General features: G+C 33.8%; 1 protein-coding gene across 5 annotated transcripts in view; it reads right to left on the bottom strand.

The window, feature by feature from the left end:
• The window catches only part of STXBP5 (syntaxin binding protein 5), a 147,974-nt gene that overhangs the window by 78,859 nt on the left and 41,737 nt on the right, over positions 1–27,378 (bottom strand). For all 5 annotated transcript variants that reach the window (XM_045544545.1, XM_045544542.1, XM_045544543.1 and 2 more), the window contains 3 exons: positions 26,751–26,834; positions 17,553–17,676; positions 4,667–4,745 (listed from right to left, as the gene is read on the bottom strand). In XM_045544545.1, coding sequence (XP_045400501.1) covers positions 4,667–4,745; positions 17,553–17,676; positions 26,751–26,834 — 287 coding nt within the window. The remainder of the gene's footprint in view (positions 1–4,666; positions 4,746–17,552; positions 17,677–26,750; positions 26,835–27,378) is intronic.

Genomic DNA, 27,378 nt, shown 5'->3' with positions numbered 1-27,378 from the left:
AGGTGATAACAATTTAGTTAGTCGGATAAAAATATTCTAGATATTTACCATCCTCCCAAAATTAAATTTCTGTTGCCTTGATTTGTATCTTTAGATATCATACATTCCTTAACAACTAATTGTAGCTGTGGTTATTTTTGGCCATTTTGAGTTTTAACCTTCATTCCAGAGGTCTGAAAGATTTACATAGCACCATTACACTACTAGAGTATTCTATGTTTGATTATAAATTTACCTCTACTAGTGAGTTTTATAATTTCACAAGTTTTCATGATAGTAATTATCTGCCTTTTGCTTCTAGCTGTGGCACTCTCTTAATCGTTTCTTCAAAGTCCAGTCTAGTAGTGATGAATCTCTTAGCCTTTGCTTGTCTAAAAAGGACTTTATTTCTCCTTCTTTTCTGAAGGATAGTTTAGCTGAGTATAGTGTTCTTGGATGATAATTTCTTTTTTTCTTTTAGTACTTTGAATACATCATCCATTGTCTACTGACAGCATTTCTGTTGAGAAATCTGCTGACAGTCTAACGTAGATTCCCTTACATGTAACTCAGTACTTTTTTCTTGTTGCTTTCAGAATTCTCTTTTTGACTTTGACTTCTGACAGTTTGATTATAATGTATCTTGGAGAGGACTTTTTTAAATTGAATCTATTTGGGGACCCTTGAATTTTCTGGATCTGGATATCAGTATCTCTCCCAAGACTTGGGAAGTCTATTATTTTGCTATATATGCTCTCTGTGCCTTCCTCCATCTCTTCTCCCTCTGTAAATAACATATTTGTTCACTTAATGGTGTCCCATAAGTCCTATAAACATTCTTCATTTTTTTTTAGTCTTACTTCATTTTTTTCCTCTGGGTTATTTCAGAAGACCTATGTTCAAGCTCAGAAATTCTTTCTTCTGTTGTCGAAATTCTCCATTATATTTTTCATTTCACTTTCTAAGTTCTTCAGTACTAAGATTTCTGTTTGGTGTTCTTTTATAATATCTCTTTGCTGAACTTCTCATTCAGATTATAATTTCTTTTCTGATTTTGCTGAATTGTTTATCTGTATTCTCCTGTATCTTGCTGAGTTTCCCTTTAAAAAATAAATCTTTATTTTGAATTCCTGTTCAGGTATTTTGTAAATTTCCTCTTCTTTGGGGTCTGTTACTAGAGAATTATGATGGTCCATTAGGGCAGGGGTCATATTTCCTAGCTTTCATGTTTTTTGTGTCCCTACAATGAAATCTGAAAATTTAGTAGAATGGTCGCCTCTTCCAATTTTATGGAGTAGCTTTTGTAAGGGGAGACTTATTCTTGTAGGTGGGTTTTAGGGTGTAAGCTGGGTAGGGTGCATTGGTTTTGGTTCTGGATGGATGTAGCAGTAAATCTCTATGCAGTTTCTTCAGCTGTAACCCATGTCAGTGATATGTGTGAGTGCCTCAATGGCCTAGGCTGCAACAGTTGGTGGTGGCAGTGGTGGTGGCATGGCTTTGCTGTAGGTGGATTTGCCAAGCTGGTTCTCAGGCTGATTTGGGGGTGAGCTCACTGCATGGGCTCCACTGTCAGATTCACAACTATTCCTGGTCCCAGGCTCTGAGCAGTTGGGGTCATGGTGCTGCAGTCACCTGTGTGAGCACAGATGAATGACAGTGGAGCCTCAGCACTGGAGAGACACAGTAGTTACTGGCCTTCAGAGAAGAGGGCACTCCAACACTGCCTCTAGTTTCAAGACGGTGTCTTAGGTCACAAAGTGGTAGGGCTCTACAACATGGGCTCCTCTGAAGCAATGTGGCCACGGGAATTCCACAAAGCTCCCAAACTAGGCTCAGGGGTTATGAGGACTATAGGTGTCTGCAGTCATCAAAGAGGCTGCCGGTGGCCTCCTGCTTACTTTTTCCCCACAAAGGTATGTCCCTCTTCACTCTAAGTTGGTCCCAAAAGGGGAGACAAGGCAGCAGAGGCAGAGTGTTTCACTGCCCCTTTATGCTGTCATTCTGGGTTTCTCTGCTCCACAGGGATTTCACCACTCCCTTGTACTCCAGCACTCTCCTTTGGATCTTCTAGTCAATTTAAGCTGTTTGTTCATTGTTTTGGTCCTTTCTTATGGGGATAATGAGCACTAGGCACCTCTAGGCAGCCATCTTGCTCAACGATCCAATATTTGCTTTTAGGTTCCATAACGAAGAGATGCTTTCCCCAAAGCTAGTGATTTTTTGAACAGTGGTCATTTCTGAAGAAAAACTAACTCTTCTGATGCTCTGTAACACAAAACCCTAAAGAGTTCATCTGAGTAACTATTCACAAGGTCAAACCCATCTGAAGTTGCTTCTTGTTCAAAATTTGGCCCCACCTACACCTTCTTAAGTAGTCCACCAGTAAAAAGAAAGGTACAGAAGTATGGATGAAAAGGACCTAGAATTTATCAAACACTTATCATGTGCCGGACACATTATAGTATTTCATTTAGCTTTTCATGAAGAATTTCACGGAGTAGAAACTATTGTCTCTATTTTACTGCGATAAGGAAAAAGGTTCTGTGAGGTTAAGCAACTTGCTGAAATTAACAGTAAGTGGCAGACCACAGTCTGACAATCCACAGCCTCAATCACTTCCACTAAATCATGGGCTTTCAAATATTTTGATCACACGGAAAGAAGTACATTAAGAAATGCATTGTTGGATGATTTCAATGTTGTGAACATCACAGAGAGTACTTACACAAACCAACATGTTACAGCCTACTACACACTTAGGCTATATAGTATAGCCTATTGCTCCTAGGGTACACACCTGTACAAGATATTACTATACTGAACACTGTAGGCAACTATAAAACAATGCCACGTGTTTGTGTATCTAAACACATCTAGACATAGAAAACGTACAGAATAAATACAGTATTACAATTTTATAGGACCATCACTGTATATGTGGTCTATTATTGTCCTAAACATCATTGTGCAGTCCATGTACCTATAAATGCCTACAAAAGAGCAAAACATTTCAAATTTTTATTTCTAATTCTATGAAAGGAAATGTATGGCTGCCATCTTGAAGAAACCTGAAACTCATATTGACATTATGCAGGAATGAAAACTGGAACAGGTGGAACACAAGGGTAAAAAAATCTTCCCTGGATTTTTGCCTTTGTTTCCAATCGATATTAGTTAAACTGAATAGATAGGAATTCTGAATACAATTAGCACTGTTAGTTTAAATGTTTAAACAATTCACTTTATGTTTTTATTCCTGATGTCCTTCCTTTTTTTCTTTTTTTACTATCATGCTTTTCCTATCTTAATTCCTTTTCCATAGGAAAAATGTGACAAAAATCAATTGGTGGCAGGGTGTTTCCTAATAAAAAATAGTTTCTTAACCATTTATAAAGTTTATTATGTACTAGGCACTGTTTAAAATGTTTTGTATGCATGATCATCTCAATTAATTCATCACAACTACCTTTTGACCTACCAACATCTATGTCATAACTGAGGACCACAAAGAAGTCAAATAACTCCCCATGTCAAAAGGCACACAATGAGGGATGCCATAGTCAATTAAACAGAAGCTATATCCCTTGGAGTTCACTTAATCTACTGTCGGAACACAACATATCTGTTGGATCTCAACAAAAGATATAGAGGATGAAGAAAAAAATAATAGCAATCTTATTAATTTTTTTTCTAGCTTAGTGTCTTTTCCCAAATGAGAATAGAGCCAAGTTAAAGTAGACTAGAAGAAGAGATTAAAAAGGAATGTGGGCCAGTTCTAATAAACAGTGGTTATAAACTGGTATATAAGAAACACACCAGTAGCTCTAAACCTTAAGAGTACGTCAGAATCTCCTGCAAGTCTAGTTAAAACACAGATTCCTAGGCCCCAATGTCAAAGTTTATTATTTAATGGGTCATATGTAGAATCTGAGAATTTGTATTTCTCATAAATATAGGGACCACATTTGAGAACCAGTGCATTATAAATTCAGTCTCTTACACAGATAAAGTAAATAACTTCACATACTTTTCTTCTGGGGAACTAGAACATAAATAAAAGACTCCTTTGGAGCTTAACAAGATGTGGAAATTTCAAAGAAAAATGTTAAGGTTTTTCCTGTATTATATTTTTAAATGTAACATTTGATACATAAAAAATATATAAAATATATAAATTGTAAAAACCATCTAATTCTCATACCTAATTCATATAGTGACAATGTCTTCAAATATAACTGGAAAATCTCCTTTAATATTAAACATATTTTTATTATAGCCAAATATTCTTATAATGAGATTTGATCTCTGAAGAATATATATATAACTTCATAAGTAACACATATAGTATAAATAGGTTAAATTTTAAATCTTTTTTTCTTAATTGCTTATTGTACAATTATCACTAGTGAATATACACTATTGTTACTGAAGACTAACGTAAAGAATATATAAGTTTGACAGGAAAGATAATTCTAACTTTCCAAGACATATAGTAAAACTACTAAAGATAGAAAGAACACAAAGAAATATTTTATTCTGAATTTACCAACTTTTCTTCTTTGGTTAGATAAAGAAAGCATAAAATTTAAGACTGGGCTAGATCATTCCAAAGTAGGCATTGAAAATCAACAATAAAATAGCCTTCCATGCTATTCAATTAATTATATATAATGAAGTAAAATCTTACCCAGATCTAGTCGTTTTGAATTCCACCTTGAGGATAGGTTTGCATGGTTCTGGCTTCTTCCCATCCTTTAACTGCTTTCCTAAAATATATTTTCCTGCATTAAATTCTAAAATTCTAAGTTACTCTAAATTCTTACATAATTTATAAATGAAAGTGAATATAATGAAATCCACCATGAAACATTTTAAAGTGACTTTAAAGAAGTATTTAATACAAAATAAGATTTCTTAAATGATCAACCAAAGTTTCTTTTTGAAATTCAGTGCCGAAAAGCAAATATAATGAATAACTTAGTAACATTTATGTGATAAAATCCCAGTAGGAGAAACTAATAGTCTTTCCAATGCTCTTATTTACAGATAAGCAAAATAGAATTTCAATTTGCTAAGTGAGTTCAAGTTTTAAAACAGCAAGATTTGAGAAAAATAAATTTATGTCACATTTTCACCCAAGTGTGACAGGCTGTAAAATTAAACCTTATGTTAATAAGTTCATTTACATTTATTCTCCTAAATTAAAATTCATCCATTGTAATGTTCAAGAGACTCCTAAAATACACCAACCTCTATAAAATGTGTCAAAGACTCATTTTATCAAAAAATTTTAATTATTTCAAAAATGTCTGTTGATTTCAGTTATCTATTTCTACATATTCATTGTAGAAACTATAGAAAACTCAAAAAATACAAAGAAAATAAAACACCCATTTTCCATCTTTTAGAGATTAATCACTCTAAACATTAGATTTCTCCTGACAAATCACTGAAGACGCCCCCATCCCAATACTTCTTATCCTCTATCACAGCTTTATTTTTTCTCCATTGCACTTATCATATTCTAGTATACTTTATATTTTACTTCTTTGTTTGTTGTTTGCTTAACTGAAAGGAATGTAAATCCCAAGAAAGCAAATTTTTTAGTGTGCATGTTTTCTGTTGTTATATCCCTGGCGACAAACATTGTTTGGCATATAGTGGGCACTGAATTTAATGAGTGAATAAATTAATAGCTATTTCCTTAGGAGAAATTCCTATAAAAAGTATATCAGGATAAAACTGCATTCCAGAAAGGTTGTGCCAATTTATATTTTTATTAGCAGTGCAAGAGAGTATTTTGTCAGACCCCTTCCCAACAATGATTTTTTTTTTTTGCTGATTTGCTAAATGGAAATGGTGACATTTTAATTTGTATTGTTTTGATCCTTAACTGGTTATGTATTTTTCTTCTTTTAAAAATGATTTGTTGCCCCTTGCCAATGCTTCTATGTTATTTATCTTCTTTGTGCTCAAAACTGAATTTTATATTCAAAGCTCATTAACATTGTATCATCATGTATGTTACAAATACTTTCCCTACTGTCACTTTTTCTTGACTTCTTACCAATTTTTAAAAACTACACAGAAGTGCACATTTAAATAATCAAGTCTATCAGTCTTACGATGTTCTCAGTTAAGGAAACATGAAATCCTAAAACACCAATTCTTCCAAAAGTTAATTCATAAATTTAATGTAGTTAGAATCCCAACAGCTTTTCTTGAACTTGGACAAAATGACCTTAAAGTTCTAATGGTGGACTAAATGCCTGTAAATAGCTAAGGAAACTATCAAAGGAGATCGACTTCCCAAACAATAGAGTGAAGACCTCAGTAAACTTATGAAAATACTAGTCTAGCAATTAAAGTTAACCATTACAGAACTCTGACATTAACCAAAGCCACAAAACAAGATGAAGATCATCTACCCCATAGAACCTACTGAACTTCAGTAAAATGGGGGAAGGGGAAAAAGAACTGGGGACTGTGACATATTCTCTCACTCTGCAGCCCAGTGTCAAGGTAGCCATGAAAATGCAGTAGCAACGGTCAACAGAGAGGACTGAAGTTTTTTTAGAGCTCTGTTAAAATTACTTTTTCAGGAGCACAATCAAATATTTTATCCTAACTTGCAGCTCCCTGGAAAACTATTCCTGAAGTATTGTTGCCATTTCATTTGACACAGATCTCAAATAAGGGAGACAAAAATCCCTACCCCCAAGGCATTCCAGAAATAATTACAATCTGCTGGCAACAGTATAGTAGTCTAATAGTGCTGCAGTTTCAGTTGAGGCAAATAGAGCTTGAGCAGGAATTTAATCTTGGAAAACTAGATTTATTCCAGAGGATGTACAGAGCTGCACATGTGTACAAGGCTACGTGAATGCCTAAGAAAGACTCAGGAAAGAAAGGAGAAGACCCTAGGTGCTCATCTCTGGCTGACTTTGATCTTTGCAAATAGAAGTTAAGAAAAAAAAGTAAAATGGTAAAAAGTAAAATGAGCTATAACACCTATTACTGGCAAGGACCTTAGAAAAGGGATACTCATACGTGGCTGATAGAAATCTGAAGGATATAGCCTTTTTTTGGAAAAACAGGTCGAGATCATTTGTTACAAGTAAAATAAAACAAAACTCTTCAATTTTTAGGAGTAGCAAATTACACTCCTAAGCATTTATTCCATAGAAACAAAAGGACCCATTCCTATGGAATATGTACAAGAATGGTAATTGCAGTATAATTTGTAGTGATTAAGAACTGAAAACAAAGTGAATGTCCATTACTTTGGAATAGCTCAATAAACTGCAATTCAAACAACTGGCTATTAATTACACGGCCGTTAAGATGAAGGAATCAGAGCTATACCAGAAAACTGATGGAATTTTCCTAAAGTACAGTGGACTAAGAAAACAAGATGCAAAAAAAGACTAATATAATCCTAATTTTTGTAAAATCATGACCAGAAAATAAACCCCTCATGCTTATTTATGTATGTATGTGTTAATACATATGATTTTAGAAATATATATATTTTAGAAGAACATCTGTAAGATTTTTGACGTATCTGGTAGGGTAGGAAGGGGTATTGGGCTGCTAATGTGGGGGAAGGTTAAGGGAGAAGGAACTAGTATGATAATAATCCCAATTACATAAAATGATATGTGTGTGCTTAGAAAGTTCTTTCTCATACCAAAATCACATAAATTTTTGTTGTTTCTCAGAATTGTTTTACAGTTTCATTTATTATATATTTAATTATTCTCTGATGTATATTTTGGTATAGGGAAGGCATTTTTCTCCTAATAATAAGTTATCAATCATGAGTGCTATTTTTATAGCTTTATTGAGTAATAACTGCCAGACAACAAAGCGTAATATTTGAAGTGTACGATTTGATGAGTTTTGACATATGTATATACCTGCCAGCACTATTTATTGAACAATCATTCTATCCCCACTGATATGAAATGTCACTGATAGCATATTAAATTTTTATAAATACACATCTGTAAACTGGTAATGGAGCATCTAATTCTGTCTTAATTCAAGGTCCTAGGGCATCATCCCTCTCCCCTCCTTATGAAGAAATGACAGTGTATGGAATCTTGAATCTCTGGCAGCCCAATTTATAAGAACCAAGAAGTGGTTAGGATAGAACTGACGAGGTGACTGGAAAGGACTGCTGGAGGAAAAGGAGTGGATTGCTGTGGTGGGAGAGAGAATTGAGGAGGAAAAGAAAAACAGTATGGAAAAAGGGAGGCTTAAATCTGAAAGTAGTCCCTTGTGCTGTACAAGGAACAAATGAACAATTTCAACCTCTATTCCAATCTGCTCAGAGATGTATGACCTTTCAGTAAAGAATTTAAATATTTACTTTAAAGAAGGCCAGCAGGTCTTTATCCTCCTTCTACCATGCCAAGCTCTAGTAGAAGTGACAGACTGATATAATTTGGGATTACAGACTCAAACTTTACATTTATTTTTTAAATTATTTTGTTTTATGAAGTAAAACAATCATGCAAACATAACACTTTTATTTCAGTATTCACCACCGATTTTTCAACAGCTGGAATAATTTTTTGAAAAGGACACTGACGGTATATTTACTAAACCCTTGCAAGTCTGGGTTTGTATATTTGATATAAAACTTGGCTAGGTGAAAAATCTTAACTTTCTTCTTGCTCAATAGTCTTTTGATATTGCTCTATTGTGCTCTATTAATAGAATTAAAACTAAAGCCAGTCTAGTTTTTATTCCTTAAGCTAACTTTTTTCTTACCCCCTGAAAGGATGCTAATAGTTTCATTATCTCCGTAAATCAAAAATGTTAGTTTTTACAGTGATCATTCTTTATTAATTTTGTTTAGAAACCAGTAAGTCCTTGTGATCTGCATATTCACATATTTTTCCAACTCAGGTGTTTTAAATAATATCATTGATTACTGCTTCTAGTTCAGAAAGGTTAATTTATTCAACTATAATCCTAGACTAACCATTTTCTAAATCAAATCAAGTAATAAGGCACTAGCTATGATTTTATAAAGCACATATAAATTAAACAACATTTACCAATTTGATGGTGAGTACATGTAGTGCTTGTTTTTCCATTCTAGTAGAATGGGCTCCAGCTCTACCCAGGATAATACAAGAGGTGCTAGATCACCATTGTTTTTTGTGGCTGAGTAGAATTCCATGGTATTTGTATACCACATTTTATTAATCCACTCACATATTGATGGGCACTTGGGTTGTTTCCACATCTTTGTAATTGTGAATTGTGCTGCTATAAACATTATGGTGCAGATGCCTGTTTTATAGAATGTCTTTTTTTCCTTTGGCAGATGCCCAGTAATGGGATTGCTGGATCAAATGGTAGTTCTACTTGTAGCTCTTTGAGGTATCTCTATACTACTTTCCACAGAGGTTGTACTAGTTTGCCGTCCCACCAGTAGTGTATGAGTATTCCTATCTTTTGGCATCCATGCCAGTATTTGTTATTTTGGGACTTTTTGATAAAAGCCATTCTCACTGGAGTTAAATGATATCTCATTGTGGTTTTCATTTGCATTTCCCTGATGACTGGAGATGTTGAGCATTTTTTAATGTGTTTGTTGACCATTAGTCTGTCTTCTCTTGAAAAGTTTCTGTTCATGTCCTTTGCCCACTTTTTAATGGGGTTGTTTGATTTTTTCTTGCTGATTTTCCTGAGTTCTATATAGATTCTAATTATCAGCCCTTTATCGGATGGCAAGCACCACATGTACTCACCATCAAATTGGTATTAACTGATCAACACTTATGTGCACATAAAGTAGTAACATTCATTGGGTGTTGGGCAGGTGGGAGGAGGGAGGAGGGAATGGGTATTCACACCTAATGCGCACTGTCTGGGGGACAGACAGGCTTGAAGCTCTGACTTGGGTGGGGCAAAGGCAAAATATGTAACCTGAACATTTGTACCCCTGTATTATGCTGAAATAAAACAAGAAAGAACTATTAAAATGTGAAATTAAAATAAAATAAAACAAATATATACTCTAACAACCAACCCAAAAATTAAAGAACATTTAGAGAATTTCACCACTAGGTGTCATTTTACTTCTTAAGTGCTTTGCCACCAGAGGAGCAAAATTATGTATTCTTTTAACTGTCTGTGAATTGCTTCTACTAGTCATTGAAAAGGTCTGGGTAATTATAAACCTGACTTAATAAATGACATAAACCTCCATGACACGTCTGATTTCTTCTTGTCTTTTACTATGTCCTGCCTCCACACCCGCCAAACCACTCAGCCACAATGAAGTGGCCTAAGTCCTATTGATTCCAATTCTGAAATTTCATTCATGCATGTCCATTTCTTCCTATTTCTTCTGTGAAATCTTCATTATTTATCATTTATTAATGCAGAAGCTTCTTAAATGGCCACCCTCTTCTGCCTCTAGTCCATGTGATATACAACCATTACAGTAATATTATCTAGATGTAAACTTTCTTTCTCACTATAAACTCATGTACTAGGTCTCCATAATAAGTTCAAATTTCTTAACATACTTTGATGTATAATATTTTCTCTGTACATGGTTCTGTTTTCATTGCCTGCTACTTGCCCAAAGCAATTTTAAACTGTGGTCATATTAAACTATTAGCAATTTTCCAACAACACCCCAGTTTTATGTCTTTGTGCCTTTGTATCTTCTAAGATAACCTTGCCCTGTTCTTTGCTACCTTGTAACACCCCTCTCATCCTTTAAAACCAAGCTTTATAAGACCTGAATTTGTGAAATATTTCTACACCCATGACCCAAAACCAGTTACTTCTTTGTTTCTACATCATTCACTTATCAAAATGTATTATAGTTATCAGTTTATAGGTCATTTTCATTCACCTGACTTTGAGTTCTACAGGGGCAATATATTTCCAGCATTTAACTTCTGGTACACAGGAGGTGCTCGAAAAATGTCTGCTCAATGAATAAAGGTTCAATACAAAAATGAATGAAGATCACTGACAAAAACAATTGCTTTCTAAATTTTTAGTTTTTCCAGTTAGAATGTAGAACACATTTTCTAACTGATACTGTTGTTGTACTACAGTTATGTTCTCAGTCTAGAGCCACTATCCAATATGGTAGCCACCAGTCACAGTGGCTGCTGGGCACTTGAAACGTGGCTAGTCCAAGTTAAGATGTGCTTTGAGTATAAAATACACACTAGATTTCAAAGACTTAGTACAAAAAAGGAATATGAAATATCTCAATTTTATATGTTGATTCCATGATGAAATGATAATATTTTGCATATTAGGGGTTAAATAAAATTTACTATTAAAATTAATTTTACCTGTTTCTTTCTACTGTTTTTAATATGGTTACCAGTAAACTTAAAATTAGACATGCAGGCCAAGCATGGTGGCTAACACCTGTAATACCAGCATTTTGGGAGGCTGAGGTAGGAGGATCACTTGAGGCCAGCAATTCAAGAACAGCCTGGGCAACATAGCAAGACCCCATCTCTACAAAAAAATTTAAAAATTAGCTGGGTGTGGTGGCAACAGCTCTAGTCCTAGCTACTCAGGATGCTGAGGTAGGAGGATCTGTTGGACCCAGGAATTCAAGGTTACAGTGAGCTATGATGGCACAACTGCACTCTATCCTGGATGACAGAATGAGACCCTATCTCTAAAAAATTAAAAATAAAAATAAATTACCATGCACCTTACATTACCTTTCTATCAGACAGTGATGTCCTAGAAATAAAATGACAAACTGAAGAACCACAAAATTAATATTAATAAAACTAGTCTGAAAAGAGGAGGAGGGCTGTTCCTCCCTTTTCCTTCCTTAATGCGTACAGAGATAGAGTTGACTTACAGCTAGACTGGGACCCCTGAATATCTGGATTTTGACTGTTGGTCAAGATAAGGACAGCGGGATTTATGATGTGTGGTTCAAGGCTCAAAATTCACCTGGTAATCCCTAGTAAAGAAGTTTTACTCATGGTTGGCAACTGGCTCCATTTGGCAAGACTGGCTTAAGGACCCCTCTGAGTGTTTCTCTTTCAGCTCTTCTGAAGCCAGATTGTGGTGCTTGGGGCTGGAGAGTTGCTGACTCTCCTTGTGTGCAAATAAGTGCCCACGGGGAGCCTGCATATGGGATGTTTCAGAATACCTGCCTGCAATCTCTTTCTCCTGCTGTATCATATCCTTTGCCTTTAAATAAAAGCCTTATCAGAGTGTGCTCTGTGGAGTCTGGTAAGTCCTTTCAAACATATAAACTGGAGAAACATTTGTAATGAATTATGTATAGAACTGAGGTATGGTTTTATTATTTATTTCATGTTTCATGCTTCAGGTAAATCTTAAAAGAAGATTAACAGACTTCTTCGTATGTCTCATTCTTAACACATTATACTGACTTTTGCCTATATGAGCTTTGATTTTATCTTTCCTCTAGTGACCTTTAATAGAATAAAAGTTCCCCAATCTTGGTTTACTCCTTGATAAGTAGATTGATTGCACTGAAGAATAAGCTCCAGAAACAAAATTTAAAATCTCATTTCCTACAGTGAAATTCCATGGATTTTGACCATCTAACATCCCCATTTTCTTAGGGAAGCATTTGATTCTGGTAAAGCTGACAAATCACTGAAAAATCTCACTCTGCGACACATCACCTCCCAACCCAGGGCTACAGAGGCGATTCTGTGGGGTTCTGGCCAAGCAAAGCATATAACCAAGATGACTACAAGGGTACGAATGTGAGTGATGCCAGGACTTACCAAAGTTATGCCCTCCTAAATAATGAAAACCTATCTGCATGGGAGAGAAACAGGCCAAAAGTGAAAAGCAAAGCTTATCTCTAGACTTACTGTACAGAAATATAGAACAAAATTAAATAACTGTGCAGAATAAATATGGAGAGCCAAATCCTGCTTAATTTCCATATATTCAAACTTAACAAGTGAAAACAAAACTTGCCAAATTTAACAACTTAAAAATCACCTGTTCAATCCTGCCATTTTACAAATAATAAAACTAAGTCCCAGAGAATAGAAATTATCTCCACAAGGTGTTTCACTTATAGCAAAGTTGGAATTAGATTTCAAGTTGTCTTGATTTCCAGGGAAATGTTCTTTGATATTTGTAAAAACTAGATTAAGGGGAACTATGCTTTTTTGTTTGTTTTTAGTAGTCAAAAATCACCTGTTGAGTCTTGAAGTGAAGAAAAATACTCAAGTTTAATTCAGCTTTTCCAAAACTTCTTTGACCAAGGCATACTTTTTCTACCAAACAATTCATCAACATAAGAAAAATTAGTATTTGGGAATATACTTTGGGGAATCACTAGTCTACCAAGTAAATAACAATTTGTATATTTATATTTACTAGAATCAAATATGAATAGCACATCATAATTTACAGATAATTTCACTTACATTTTGCTTATTTGATCCATGGCCTAGAACAGTGCCTATGAAATAGTAGAACCAATAAATATTTGCTGAATGAATAAATAAATGTGATCCTCACAACACCCACATGAAAAGACTAGATTAAGTTTCATTATTATTTGTATTTATAGATGAGAATACTAGGTTCAGAAATGTTAACTGACTTCCCAAAAGTCAAAGAGCCAGAAACTATGGAATCAGGGCTTAACCACAAGTCTCCAGGCTTTAAAATTCCATGTTTGGCCGATGTAATATTATTCGGAATAGACTCTGCAAGGATATATTCAACTATTTTTAACACTAAACATCCTAACATTAAACATCATAGTTAAGTACTGGTAGGAGTTTTAAAGTACAATCAGTTCCTGGCTACCAAAGTAATACTATAAATGTTTTTCAAGGCTAAGATAACCTGAATAACCATCTTTAAATGGCAAAGATACCATTTAAACCATTAGATGGGTTTAAATAAGAAAAAAATGAAAAGTACAAAATTTTAAAAGTCTAGTACATTTAAAGTAATTTATTATAATTGTTTGACTAGCGATTAAGAGCAAGAGACCACACAATAGAAAGTGGTAATGAGAAAAAAGAACTATATTTCCATCCATCAAAATTTCAGTATATCATATACTGAAAGTCATATACCACAAATATGGTATCTTTGGAATAAATGGTATCTTGTTATGGTATACAGAACATATTTTGATGCTTTAATACATAAAAATGCACTCAGCTGTGCCACTGACTTCAGCTGTCAAGTCAACATAAATGTAGCTGTGGTAGGTGACCTTACCACTTGATAGTTCTTAGTGCCAGGAAGTAAGCAGGAAACATTACCATGCTTGAAAAGAATTCAGATTTTCTAAATATGAATTGCTTATATGCAAGAAAATGAAAGTATTTTTTATAAAATAAAATTCTGACCATCTACATTTAGACTGCTATATCGTACAACAAATGGCATCCTACTTTTTAATAATTGCTACAGAAAAAAATCTACTGCACTTACATTTTGTTTGGACTCTGATTTTGAGAGAATATATTAAATTAAATACTGTGTCTTATTTGTTTAAAAATAATTCTGCCTCATGACTTTTTACTGCTAAGATACTACAAACACTGTAGAAACTGACTTATACCACTTTCTAAAGTCTGCTCTCAAAGACCTAAGTTTTTAGTGTTATGAAAAAAAAAAAGACTAAATAGAACATTTAATCATTTGGCAATCACCACAGCAATAATTAATTCAGCCCAGAAATATCAACAGATGCCCAAACTAAACAGGAAAAGTTTGATGAAGAACAGTATGTTCACTGACTCTCCAAAGAGCCTTCAAATCAAAATACTTACTGATTATAAATACAAATTTGAAAAATACTTATTAATTTCAAAGGGAAAAAGAATAACTTTATAATGGAGAGACTTAGCAGGCAGAACCTTAAGGTATCAGGGTGTAAGATATCACTAATATAGGACAAATCAAAAACAAGGTATACTTAAGAGGATGCAAAAAGAATGTATCAATCCTTTTGGGATATTCCTGCCAAAAATGTGCAAACTAAATCTAATCATGAAAAAAACATGAGACAAAACCATTTTGAGGTACATTCTATAAAATAACTGACCTATAATCTTCACAATTTATTAGATATGAAAGTCAAGAAAAGGCTCAGGAACTGTTCCGGGTTCAAGGAGATTGAAGAAACATGACAACCAAATCTCATTCATATACAGACTCCTGATAAAAGGCAAAACTTGGTGATAGAGGAAAATGTCGTTATTTGTAAAAACAAACAAACAAACAAAAAAAACCAGTAGAACATTCAGGAGTGATTGGTCACCGTGTTGACAACATACTCTCAAATAGTTCAAAAGAAAAAAATACCCTTTGAACTATGTGTAAGGCTGGTGGCGGGCACCCCTCACATCCCTAATGGAAAAAGAAGAGGCCCACGAGACTTGCCAAGAACAACGCCTGCAAGGCCCAGCTAAGTTAAAGAATAGCCACATCTGGATGGTTACCCTGATAAGGGCCTTGGTTCCTGGAGTCCACACATACCACCAGCTCCTCCTATTTCTCAATACCCACCCTAAAACTGCAACAAAGAAATTCCTCACTCTTTGTGGCAAAATCTTCCCGCCGAAGAGACCCCCATCCCCCAGTCCTAAAAACATATATAAACCCACTCAGACTTCTGGGCGATGCGACTTCTCGGGTCTTTCTCTCTCTCTCTCCTGGGACCCAAGAACCTCGCCCGGGCTCCCCTCTCTTGGGATCCGTTACCCTCACCCAGGGGCACTCCAATAAAGCCTCTTTACTTATCCCTTTCAACTCTGCTGTCTTTCTTTCTCTGGAGTGGGCCAATCCAAAAACCCTTACACTATGTTCTTCCAAAGAAGATAAAAACAGATAAACTTCAAGCTGTAAAACCATATATTTCTATCACCTTTCATACTAGTTTCATTTTATTCTGCATATGAAATGAAAGATTTTTGAACTAACTACCCCTTTTTGGTTTTCTGGATTCATAGGTTGGGAGATTTTAAGAATTACGGGAATTTTTAAGGAGTGTCATCATGACCAGGGACCTAGGCACTAATGGAAGGAAGAAAGAAAATATAAAGAAAAATTGGAAGCTACTATCATAAGAAATATCCTCTAGATGCACTCATAAATAGACCTGTAGGAAATTTAAAATAGGTGCTTTTCCAGATGACTGCTATTACAAAGTAGTAAAGTATGTCACAATATGCAATTTCAAGAATTGTCATTCTTCTCAGAAAGCAAACAAGCCTAAAAACCCATATTGCCACAGATAAATAAAACTAGTTTTTTACTATTTAATTTCCATATCGCAATAATTCAAAATGTATGAATTTTTAAAAAGAGGATATTCATATGTAAGTCAAACAATAAAATATTAGCAATAGCTACAAGGATTTCTTCAATATACTATCAATTTATAGATCAGTTCCTTTAATATGATTTCCTTATACTTGTCAGAAAGGATTCTCTTGGGACAAGGTTGGAAAATGCAGATAATTAAAGAAATGCAAATTCTAAAACCAAAAGAAGGCCTTCATAATCTGCTTTGAATAAAAACCCTAATAAAAATATCTTGTAAGTTTTGTAAATACTGATTTATGCAGAAAAAGAGTTAATATAGCAAGACTGAGACTACTATCCTTAGAAAGATCTGCTTGAGGGCTAGCACTTGGTTGGTGTCTAGGAACTTGGCTTTCAAGAAAACTCCCACTATTCCCTGACCAAGAAGGGTATCTCACTGTGTCTAAACTGTTTGTACAAAGACTGTGGTTTGTGCTGAACCCTTATTTTCCTTTTGGGAGTCTGGGAATTTTGGAACATACTAAAGCAAAGGGTGCCTTCATGACTGACTCCTGCAAAAACTCTAGGCTCCCAGGCTCAGTTGAGCTTCCCTGCTAGACAATATTTCACACATGTGGTAACAATTCATTACTAAAGGAATTAAGCTCATCCTGGGGACTCCATGAGGTGAGAACTCTTAGAAACTGGTTTCCTCCAAGACTTCACTCTGTGTCTTTTCCCTTTGCCGATTTTGCTTTACATCGTTTTGCAGTAATAAATCACGGCAGTGAATAGGACTACTGTATACTGAGTCCTGGAAGTCCTCCTACTAAATCATCAAACCTGGGGTGATCTTGAGGACTCCTGACACAATACTTTAATATATTATTAATAAAATTACTTTCTATCAAGTTCAAGTATTTCAAGTACACTGTTATATATACATTAACAACTGGCAAAAGGTAACATTAAGATAACAAAAGCTTAAAGTCCTGGATCACTCACAAAACTATTTGCTTTTGGGACTACTGGAGAAATTATATTCAGAAGACAATATAACATTCATTTTTCTCAATGTTCAAATTTGCAATTTAAACTGTAAATATCCTTAATTTGAGATTTTACTACCTGGTTGTTAGATATTATTTCTATACATGAAAATATTTTTAATTCCCTCAAAATGAAAGGAAACCCATCATTATTCTCAAAACCAAACAAACAAATCCAAATACAAACTCAAAATAGTTTACCATCCACTATAATTTACGTGGTGTTTAAAATCGATGCATTCTTACCATGTGGAGTGATTGTCTGTACAGGCTTAGTAGGGGATCTCACATTCCATATAGTCAAGGTGCCATCTGAATGACTGCAAATAAATTGTTTTCCTTCATGATGCCAAGCAACAGAGTGGATAGCCTGTGGAAGAAAGGTGAACAATTCCATTTTTCAAATTTATTTAAATATCAAACTATGCAGAAATGGTTTTGGAATTAATTTCTATTTTAAATGTTTTTAAATTTCCCAAACTGAAGTCAAAATGTTAACTTCACATTCCCATGAGAATTTAGCCCTCTCGCAATACAAATGATATTTTATTTCATATTGGCACTATTTTAATTTTTTTTACTTACTTTATTCCTTAAGCCAGCATAAGGAAGCTATGATAGTGACATATATCTATTGACAAGTTCAGGAAAATAAAATGCATTCTTATAGTTTTTTAGAATGAACTATACCTAAATATAAATTGGCAAGTTATTATAACCAATATTCCATTGGAAAAACTAGCTGCATGGAGAGACTAGAACAATGTTTTTTAAGTTAACTATAATTATAAGACACAAAATGTAAATTTGGAATTCAGATCAATAAAAGGCTGGGCATGGTGGCTCATGCCTGTAATCCTAGCACTTTGGGAGGCCAAGGCAGAAGGATTGCTTGAGGCCAGGAGTTCAGGATTAGCCTTAGCAAGAGCAAGGCCCTGCCTCTACAAAAAATAGAAAAATTAGCTGGGTATGGTGGTGTACCCCTGTGGTCCCAGTTACTTAGGAAGCTGAGTCAGAAGAATGGCTTGAGCCCAGGAGTTTGAGGTTGCAGTGAGCTATGATGACACCACCCCACTCTAGCCCAGGCAACAGAGCGAGACCCTGTCTCAAAAATAAAAAAATTTTTAAAAAAGATCAATAAAAATACCACAGGTTGAGCTTCCAAGACATCTCTCACAGTAATTTTTAATCTGAGGAAGCCCTCTTCTGACCAGAAATTTATTTTATACTTCTGAACCACTTAAAGCAAAACTATCTGGAAAATATTTTTACATGATCAAAGTATTAACATGTTAACCCCTCGATTTTTTGGCTCTAATATTATTTAATATTTTTGTCTGTAAATTTTTTTTTTTTAAATCACTCTTCCAGGTACCCTCTGGATTACTTCTTTTCAACTCAAGCTGATATATTTTTCATTCTTAACAGTCAACTGACTTTAAAAGCTGCCTGCTGCCTTACTGGAATGTGAGAACTGCAGAACTTGACACAAAAATCACGTAACTGAAACTTAAGAGTTCTGCTATGTACAAAAATCAACATTTTCTATCATCTCGTTCAAGGCCCATTTATTTGGGTTCTTCATATACTTATAAATTTAAGCTATTATAAGGCATTTTAATATTATAAATCAGATTAAAACATTAAATGATGAAAGATACACAGAATCAGCTGATCTTCTAAATACCAATATTTGACACAAGGTTTTTCATTCAAAACTTTCAAAATGTACTCCTCAACTTATGATGGGTTTACATCCTGATAAACCCACCATAAGCCAAAAATATATTAAGTTGAAAATGTGCTTAATGCTGGTAATACGGCAACATTAGAGACTCAGATGATCTCTGATTTATGATGATTTATGAATTTTTGACTTTATGATGGATTATCAGGATGTAACCTCATGGTCAGTCAAGTTCCTTAAGACTTACACTGGTGTTACGGTTTCTACTGAATGTATGTCACTTTTGCATATGTTCTACCACAGAAGAGAGACAACAGTAATACTGTATAATGAAGCAAGATAATTACTAAATCATACATTTTGTAAGGTAGTTGACAAAAATTACATATTAGATGTTAAATGATTTATAACTTTTTTCCTCTCTCTCTAAAGATTTTAAGCAAATATAAACTGAAAACACTAACATTTCCATTAAAAATAAAACTCAACCTGACTTACAATGGTTTGACTTACAATTTTTCAACTTTAAAATGGTGGAAAAATGATATGCATTCAGTAGAAACCATAATACCAATGTTAAGTCCTAAGGAGCTTGATTTACATGGGGTTACATCCTGACAACCAATTGTAAAGTCAAAAAATCATAAATCAAATCATCATAAATCAGAGATCATCTGTGTCTCTGAAATAATTCCAATCAAAATCTTAAAATAATAAGTTGATTCTAAAATATACATATACCATTTCAAAAACTCAATCTTAATATAAGAAATCCCTTAGTAGCCTTTATAGGTAAAATTATTTCTGCAAAATAATAGTGCTAAAAAGCTATAAACAAAGCTATTTAGATGTCTGGGCTTTTTTAAAAATCAATAAGGGAAAATACAAGAGAGGTCTAGAGTGCTGTCTGGAACTTATAAATAAAAACAAGGAGGAACAAGATGAATTCAGGTTAGACAAAAAAGTGAAGAGAGGAGGAGGGGTGATAATATAGCTATTGGCATAATCCACAAAGCAACAGTATATGCAATTCTAAAGGATCCTTAAAAAATGCAGTATCTGACAAAAATTCAAAATTATAAAAAAGTTCATGAGACAGTTAATTAAAAATCTGACATTAGTATTTTCATCTTTGATAAAATTAAAGGAAAAGAAAAGGCACTGTCTATTGTGACATATTTTTTAAAACGAGTAATATCTAATTATTAGGCTTTGGCAAAAGTAGTACATATGATGTTTTGCGCTATTCTTATCAAACAAGAGGACACCCTGAAGAATAATTTTCTAGAAAGACAGAACAAGTTAGCTGCTTATCTACCAGACTTTATACTCATTAACCCAAAATAGTGTGGAAATTGAATAAATTCTCTACCTACTGGTTTTGAAAACTAATCAGTATTATTAAAATCATTTCACAGTAAAAGCTATATATAAGTCCTGGTCCAGCTGCTCTTACATTAGACAAACAGCAATTAACATTTTTAACACACACCAAAAATAATTTCTTTTCTCCTAGAAAATATGATTTAACATTCTATTCAAAATTCCCAATGTAATTATCTATAATTGCTAAAACCCTTAGAAAAATTTCAACAAAAATGATAAAAGAAAATTTACAATATAGACTTCAGTCTTTTCAATACTAGTTCTACCTTAGAAGGGAAACAACAGTAATACTGTATAATGAAACAAGATTAATTACTAAATCATGTATTTTGTAAGGTAGTTGATAAAAATTACATATTAGACATTAAATGATTTATAATTTTTCCCTTTCTCTCTAAAGATTTTAAGCAGATATAAACTGAAACCACTAACATTTCCATTAAAAATAAAACTCAAGTGAAGCTTTCTTAGATATTTTGAAAATGTGACCATATTATTCATTCTTTTAAGCATTGTTTTTACCTTTGCAGGGAGTGTGTGTGTGTGTGTGTGTGTGTGTGTGTGTGTGAAGAAAATAAGCTTTCTAAAAAGCATCCCAGTCTAAAAATGGAAGAACACCCTTAAAGGAACAAATACTTCCATTAATATCTGTAGTACAAAAAATAATTTATTTAAAGCTCCTATTGATTCCAATGCTGTAAGTTGCAAACATATTTCAACATTCTTTCTAAAAATGTTTCCAATGGTCTTGAGATACAAATGTATGCAGAGAGCTAGCAAAGCACAAACTATTTTTTATTTATATTTTACTACCAATATTTCTGTTCCTTCTCAATATACCAGGAAAAACCAACATGAAACCAAAATACAAAAGCCATTGATAAATAACCTTAGGCATATGACAAATAATAATCATTACAATAAAGAAGTTTTTAAGTATTAATTTATGGTCTTAAAATATCAATAGTATTTTTTGTGCCAACACTGATTACTATAAAAATAATACTAATATTTTAATACTAGTTATAGCCTAAAAAAGAACAGAATGTCCATTAAAGAGATAACCAGGGGAGAGCAGAGTCTATCCATTAGAGAAGTATTAACTATGGTTACAAAGCAACAAAAGCTCAAGGGCACCAAGATGAACTTTTGTTCCCATTACTCCCATCCATCTAAATCACCCTCAAGAAATCAAATAAGCAATTAAAGCTGTATCAAGTAGAACTTTAATTACATTAGAAATGTTCCAAATTGAAACCATAATGCCATTTAATACATTTGTGCCAGTATAAAAAAATGAATATGTCTAGAGTGATGGACCATTGAACAGAACATAAATATTGGGAGGTAGTATTTTATTAAAGTCTTAAATTTTTAACTCTCACTACTGAGGGAGAATTATACCTATAATAATTTCATGAATGGCTAAAATTGTACATCTGGTAAAAACTGTATTGAGAATCAAATATACATTTTAATATGAACCAAGAACAATGATAGAATAGCACAAACTCATGGAAATACAGCCAGAAATTTTTACTCAGTTTACTTTAGAACAAGTCAGTTTAGAAGCTACATCTTATATCCACAGTACTATTATTTAAAACACATGACTTAGTCATTATGTATATCAATATTTGTTAATAGTAAGTTTTATGACTTTAGCATCTCTGTTCATGAAGGATACTGGTCTGCAGTTTTCTTATAATTTTTTTCTGGTTTTGGTAGCCGAGTAACATTATCTTCATAAAATGAGTTGGGAAATGTGTTCTCCTCTGCTAGTTTTGGAAGAGTCTGGGTACAACAAGTATTATTTGGTAAAATACACCAGTAAGCCTTCTGAGCCTGGAGTTTTCTTGATGGGAAATACTTTCATTACAAATTCAATTTCTTCAGTAATTATAGAACTGCTTAGGTTAAAAGCATTTCTTCTAGAGTAAGCTTTGGTTCTTTCAAGAAAGTTGGCATCTTTCAAGGAAATTGTTCATTTCATCTAAGTTGCTGAACTTACTGGCAGTAAGTTGTACATTTTTCCTTATCAGACCCTCTGTGTTTCTGTAGAAATTGAAATGATATATCTTCTTTCTCATGCCTAGAATGGGTAATTTGTGTCTTTTTTTCCTCATCACTCTGACCACATGTTTACCAATCTTATTCATCTTCATAAAAGAATCTAGCTTTAATTTTATCAGTTTTCTCTATTGCTTTTCTGTTTCATTGATTTTTTTATTATTTCAGTTCTTCAGCTTACTCTGTATTTAATCTTCCTTTTTTCTTCTAGTTCTTGTGTTGGAAGCTGGGGTCACTGATTTTAGACTGTTCTTTTCTAATACAAAGCATTTGATGCTACAGTGGATACTTTAGCTGCATCCCACAAAACTTAGTATGTCGTTTTATTTTTTCAGTTCAAAATATTTTCTAATTTTCATTGTGTTTCCTTCTTTGACTCATGCGTTATTCAGAAGTATGTTGCCTCACTTTGAAATATTTGAAGATTTTCCATCTACCTTTTTATAACTGATTTCTAATTTATTTATACTATAGTGAAAGAATATATTTTATATGGGTTTAATCTTATAAAATTTATTGAGACTGATTTTATGGCACTAAATATGATCTGTCTTGGTGATGTTCCATGTATACTTCAAAAAATGTATGTTCTGTTGTTGAGGGGGAAGCACTCTGCTCTCTGCTTTGTTGATATTAATAAAGTCATTTCCGCTTTCTTTTGATTACTGTTAATATTACTCTTTTATCTATCCTTTTTTCTAACACATCTGTCTTTAAAAGCGGGTTTCTTATAGATAGTATGTATTTACATTTTGCTTTTTTATGCAATATGACAATCTCTACCTTTAATTAGCATATTTAAACCATTAATATGATTATTGATACAGTTGGATTTAATTCTATCATCTTGCCATTTGTTCACTATTTCATCCATCTGTTCTTTGTTTCCCTTTTCCTCCTCTTCCTGCATTCATCTGGATTGATATTTTTTTAAATTTCATTGTATTTCCTCTTTGGCTCAATTTTTTGGGTTGCTGTTGTTGTTTTTCTGTTTCCTTTAGGATCTGCAATACATATCTTTATGTTATCATAATCTACCTTCACATAATATTATACCACTTCACATACAGTATAATAATCTAATGAGTATTCTATCTTCGAACCTTTGTACTATTAATGTCCATACGTCATAAACCCTATAATGCATTTTTATTGTATTTGGTTTGAATACTTACTGATGTCTTAAAGCAATATAAAAATAAGAAGGCTTTTACATCTACCACATATTTGCCACTTCTGGTGTCTTTCATTCCTTGAATAGATCCAAATTTCCACCTTGTATCATTTGCCTTCTGCATGAAGGACTTCTTTTAACATATATTGTAGTGAAGCAATTGATAAATTCTTTCAGTTTTTTAATATCCTTAAAGTCTTTATTTTGCCTTTGTTTTGGAAAAGATATATTCACTGGGTATAAAGTTTTAGGTTGACAAATTTATTTTTCAGTTATTGTAAGGTTTTGTTTGACTTTGTTCTGGCTTACATTGTTTCTACTACAAAAATAAAATCTGCTATCACTTTTCTTTGCTCCTCTATATTTAATGTGTTTTTTTGTTCCTCTGGTTTTCATAAGATGTCCTCTATCACTAGTTTTTAACAGGTGAAAATTGTGCTTTTGTGTAGTTTTCTTCATGTTCTTCTGCCTAGAGTTCATTGATTGAACTTCTAGAATCTCTGGTTTACTCATATACTTTTCATCAAAATGAAGAACTCTTAGTCATTATTTCTTCAATATATTTTCTGTCCACCCTTCCCATTCTATTACTAGGATTCAAAATACAGATATCACTCTGCATGAAGTTGCACCACAGCTTACTCATATTCTGTTCATTGTTTCCCCAGTCTTTCATATTAAGTAGCTTATAATGTTATGTCCTCAAATCCCTTAATCTTTTCTTCTTCAGTATCAAATCCTTTGGTGATCCCATTCAGAGTATTTTTCATCTTAGACATTTTATTGTTCATCTCTAGAAACTCTACTTGTGTGGTTTTTAAGTCTTTCATGTCTTTCATCAACATGTTCATGGTTTAATCTACCTTGTTGAGCATATGGAGTATATTTGATAATATTTGCTTTCATATCCTTGATACTAATTCTATCCTCTTGGCCATTTCGGAGTCTGTTTCTATTTGCATTTTCTTCTCATTATAGGTCATATTTTCTAGCTTTTTGCATACCTCATAAATTTATATTTGGATAACAGACATTGTGAAATTTATATAGGGGTATTATTATATTCTTTTTAATGTTTTTGAATGTTTTTTCTGGGATATAGTTAGGTACTTAGAAATAGTTTGGTCCTTTCAAAGTTTGCTTTAAGCTTTGTCAGTCTGGACTAGGTTAGCCTTTAGCGTAGGGCTAGTTTAGTTCCACTATTGAGGCAATATCTCTCTGAATACTCTTCTTTGTATCATGTGCATTATAAGGTTTCTCTACTCTTTTCAAAATGTGAACTATTCTCAGTCCTGTGTGTGTTATAGAAATGGTTCTCCTTTTCAGTGGGTCTTTTCCAAGCCTCACACCCATGCACTAATCTATATTCAAATGAAGACTTGGGGTAGGGAGCCTTCTGTAGTCTTCTCAAACACTCCTTGTAGGCAGCACTTTTCTCTTTAGCACATTGCCTTATAAGCTGCAGATGCCTTGGATTCCCCAGTTTCCCAATTATGTCTCTTCAAGTGAGAGAGACTGCATGGCTTCTACCTAGGTTCCCCCTTCACATACTGAGACCTAGAATATCTCTCCACACCAATAGCTAAAGTGATTGAAGGGCTCACTTTGTTTGTTTTCCCTCTCTAAGGAATCCTTTTCTGTACTACCTGCTGTCAAACTGCTGAAAACTGTGGTTTCATATAATCTGTCCAGTTTCTTTGTTTAAGGCAAGAAGGTACATGGAGTTCCTGTGATTTCATAATGGCTCAAGCCAAGATCACTATTTAAAATTATCAAAAGCAAAACCAAAAAAATCAATTTTTGAAATTTGCTTTCATTTTAACATAGAAAATAGACCTACAGGCTCAAAACTTCCAGAAAAAAGACAGAAATTCTTTATTCAAAACATGTTTGTTTGCTGTTTTTTAATTTGAAGATCATGACTAGTGAGCAGCAAAACGTATACCGCTATAAAAACAAAGGATGTTCCCTCAGTCATGCTTACAAAGACAATATCCAAACATTTGAAAAGTATTCAAAGTACTGCTATAATTACTCAATGTACTCTGCTGTAACTGAATACATAAATATGAACACATGATGTATTTTATCTTAAAAACAAACAAGAAAAGCCACTTACACATTTTCTAGCTATAGCTCTAGTCACTGAATTGGAAACCATGAACACTTCTGGTACCCCAATTACGGTCACTACATACCATGTCACACTGAAAGAAGCCATAGTTTCACAGAAAAATATCTTATTCTAAGTTTGGATCAGAAATATACAAGATACATATTTTGTTATACCAGATAGCAAGGAAGCTATCCAAGATGATTACAGATATCACCAAAGGTCTCAAGAGCCAACTGGAGGGGGTTCACTGACCAAATACGAGATAATTGGAAAAGCAATAAGGATAAGAACTTCAATGCACTGAAGCACATGAAACATGTTTAAATCATTTGAGAACATAACGAAACCAAAAATAAGAATTGTTCACCACTGAAACTACTAGAAAACAACTCCTTAGAGTGAATACTAAAGAAAAGGAAGCATCTATTGTGCCTTTGCTATATGAATTGTACTACTGTATAAACAAATAGTAGTACATTCTCTTTACTAATGTGTCCTAGCTAATAAATAAAGAAGAAATGATAGAATTAGAATACATCCCATTTTGCAAGCACTACACAATAACAGACCTAGGCCTTGAGCACCACTGGCTGCCAACATTAGAAACAGACACACACGTTAAGGTTCCATCAGATAGAAGAGCATCAGCATCACCTATGAAGTAGTCTTGCTAGTAATGAAAAATGAATATGAATTTGATCAAACCTCGGTGAAATATTCAATTTATAGGAAATCTAAAGGCAAAAAAAAAAGATGTTAAAGACAATGGGGATGCAGTCAGAAAAATTCAGCATTTGGGAGATTCTATCTTCAGCAAATAAGTGACAAAAATGAATGAGAAAGGTAAGAAAGGGAAGTGAAGAAGAAAAGGGGAGACCTACAAATTAAAAGAGAATTAAAAGACTTATCAATCAATCGCCATCACACCTTATTTGGATCTTAAAGCTCACAAACTATGCTTTGAATTAGAGAAATCACAACAGCTTTTATTAGCAAAGATAATGTCATTACCTCATCATATGTGTATCTGTAGTCGGCTTTCTTTGATTTGAGGTCCCATAAGACTACTGTTCCAGATTCAAAGCCAATCAAAAGCTGTAATAAAAAAAAAATCCATGTTACCTAGGAATTATATCAATTATAAAACATTTGTTGATAAAGATAACTATTAATATTATTCATATGCTCTCAGTATAAATTATATAAACTGTAATTAAACATCTGCACTGCTGATTAGTAGTCATATAGATCTACAGGCCTCAACCCCCGGGCCAGGGCCCAGTACCAGCGTATAGCCTGTTTAGGAACCGGGCGGTGTGTCACTGTGTGCAGCCCACTTCTCGTGGAAAAATTGTCTTCCATGAAGCGTAGGTACTGGGCCGCACAGCATGAGGTGAGCAGCAGGCAAGGGAGTGAAGCTTCATCTGTATTTACAGCCACTCCCCACTGCCTACATCACTGCCTGAGCTCCACCTCCCCACCTCCTTCACCCACCTCTGGTGGAAAATTTGTCTTCCATGAAACCGGTCCCCGGTGCAAAAAAGGTTGGGGACTGTTGATATAATTGACAAATGAGAACACTGTGTTGCATATTTGTATGCCTTTGATAATTAGGGACTCAACATAGACAACTGATTTT

This window comes from Lemur catta, chromosome 2, assembly GCF_020740605.2.
Source record: "Lemur catta isolate mLemCat1 chromosome 2, mLemCat1.pri, whole genome shotgun sequence".
NCBI lineage: Eukaryota > Metazoa > Chordata > Mammalia > Primates > Lemuridae > Lemur > Lemur catta.
Note: the sequence above shows the minus strand (reverse complement) of the source record. Positions and strands in the feature narration are given on the sequence as shown.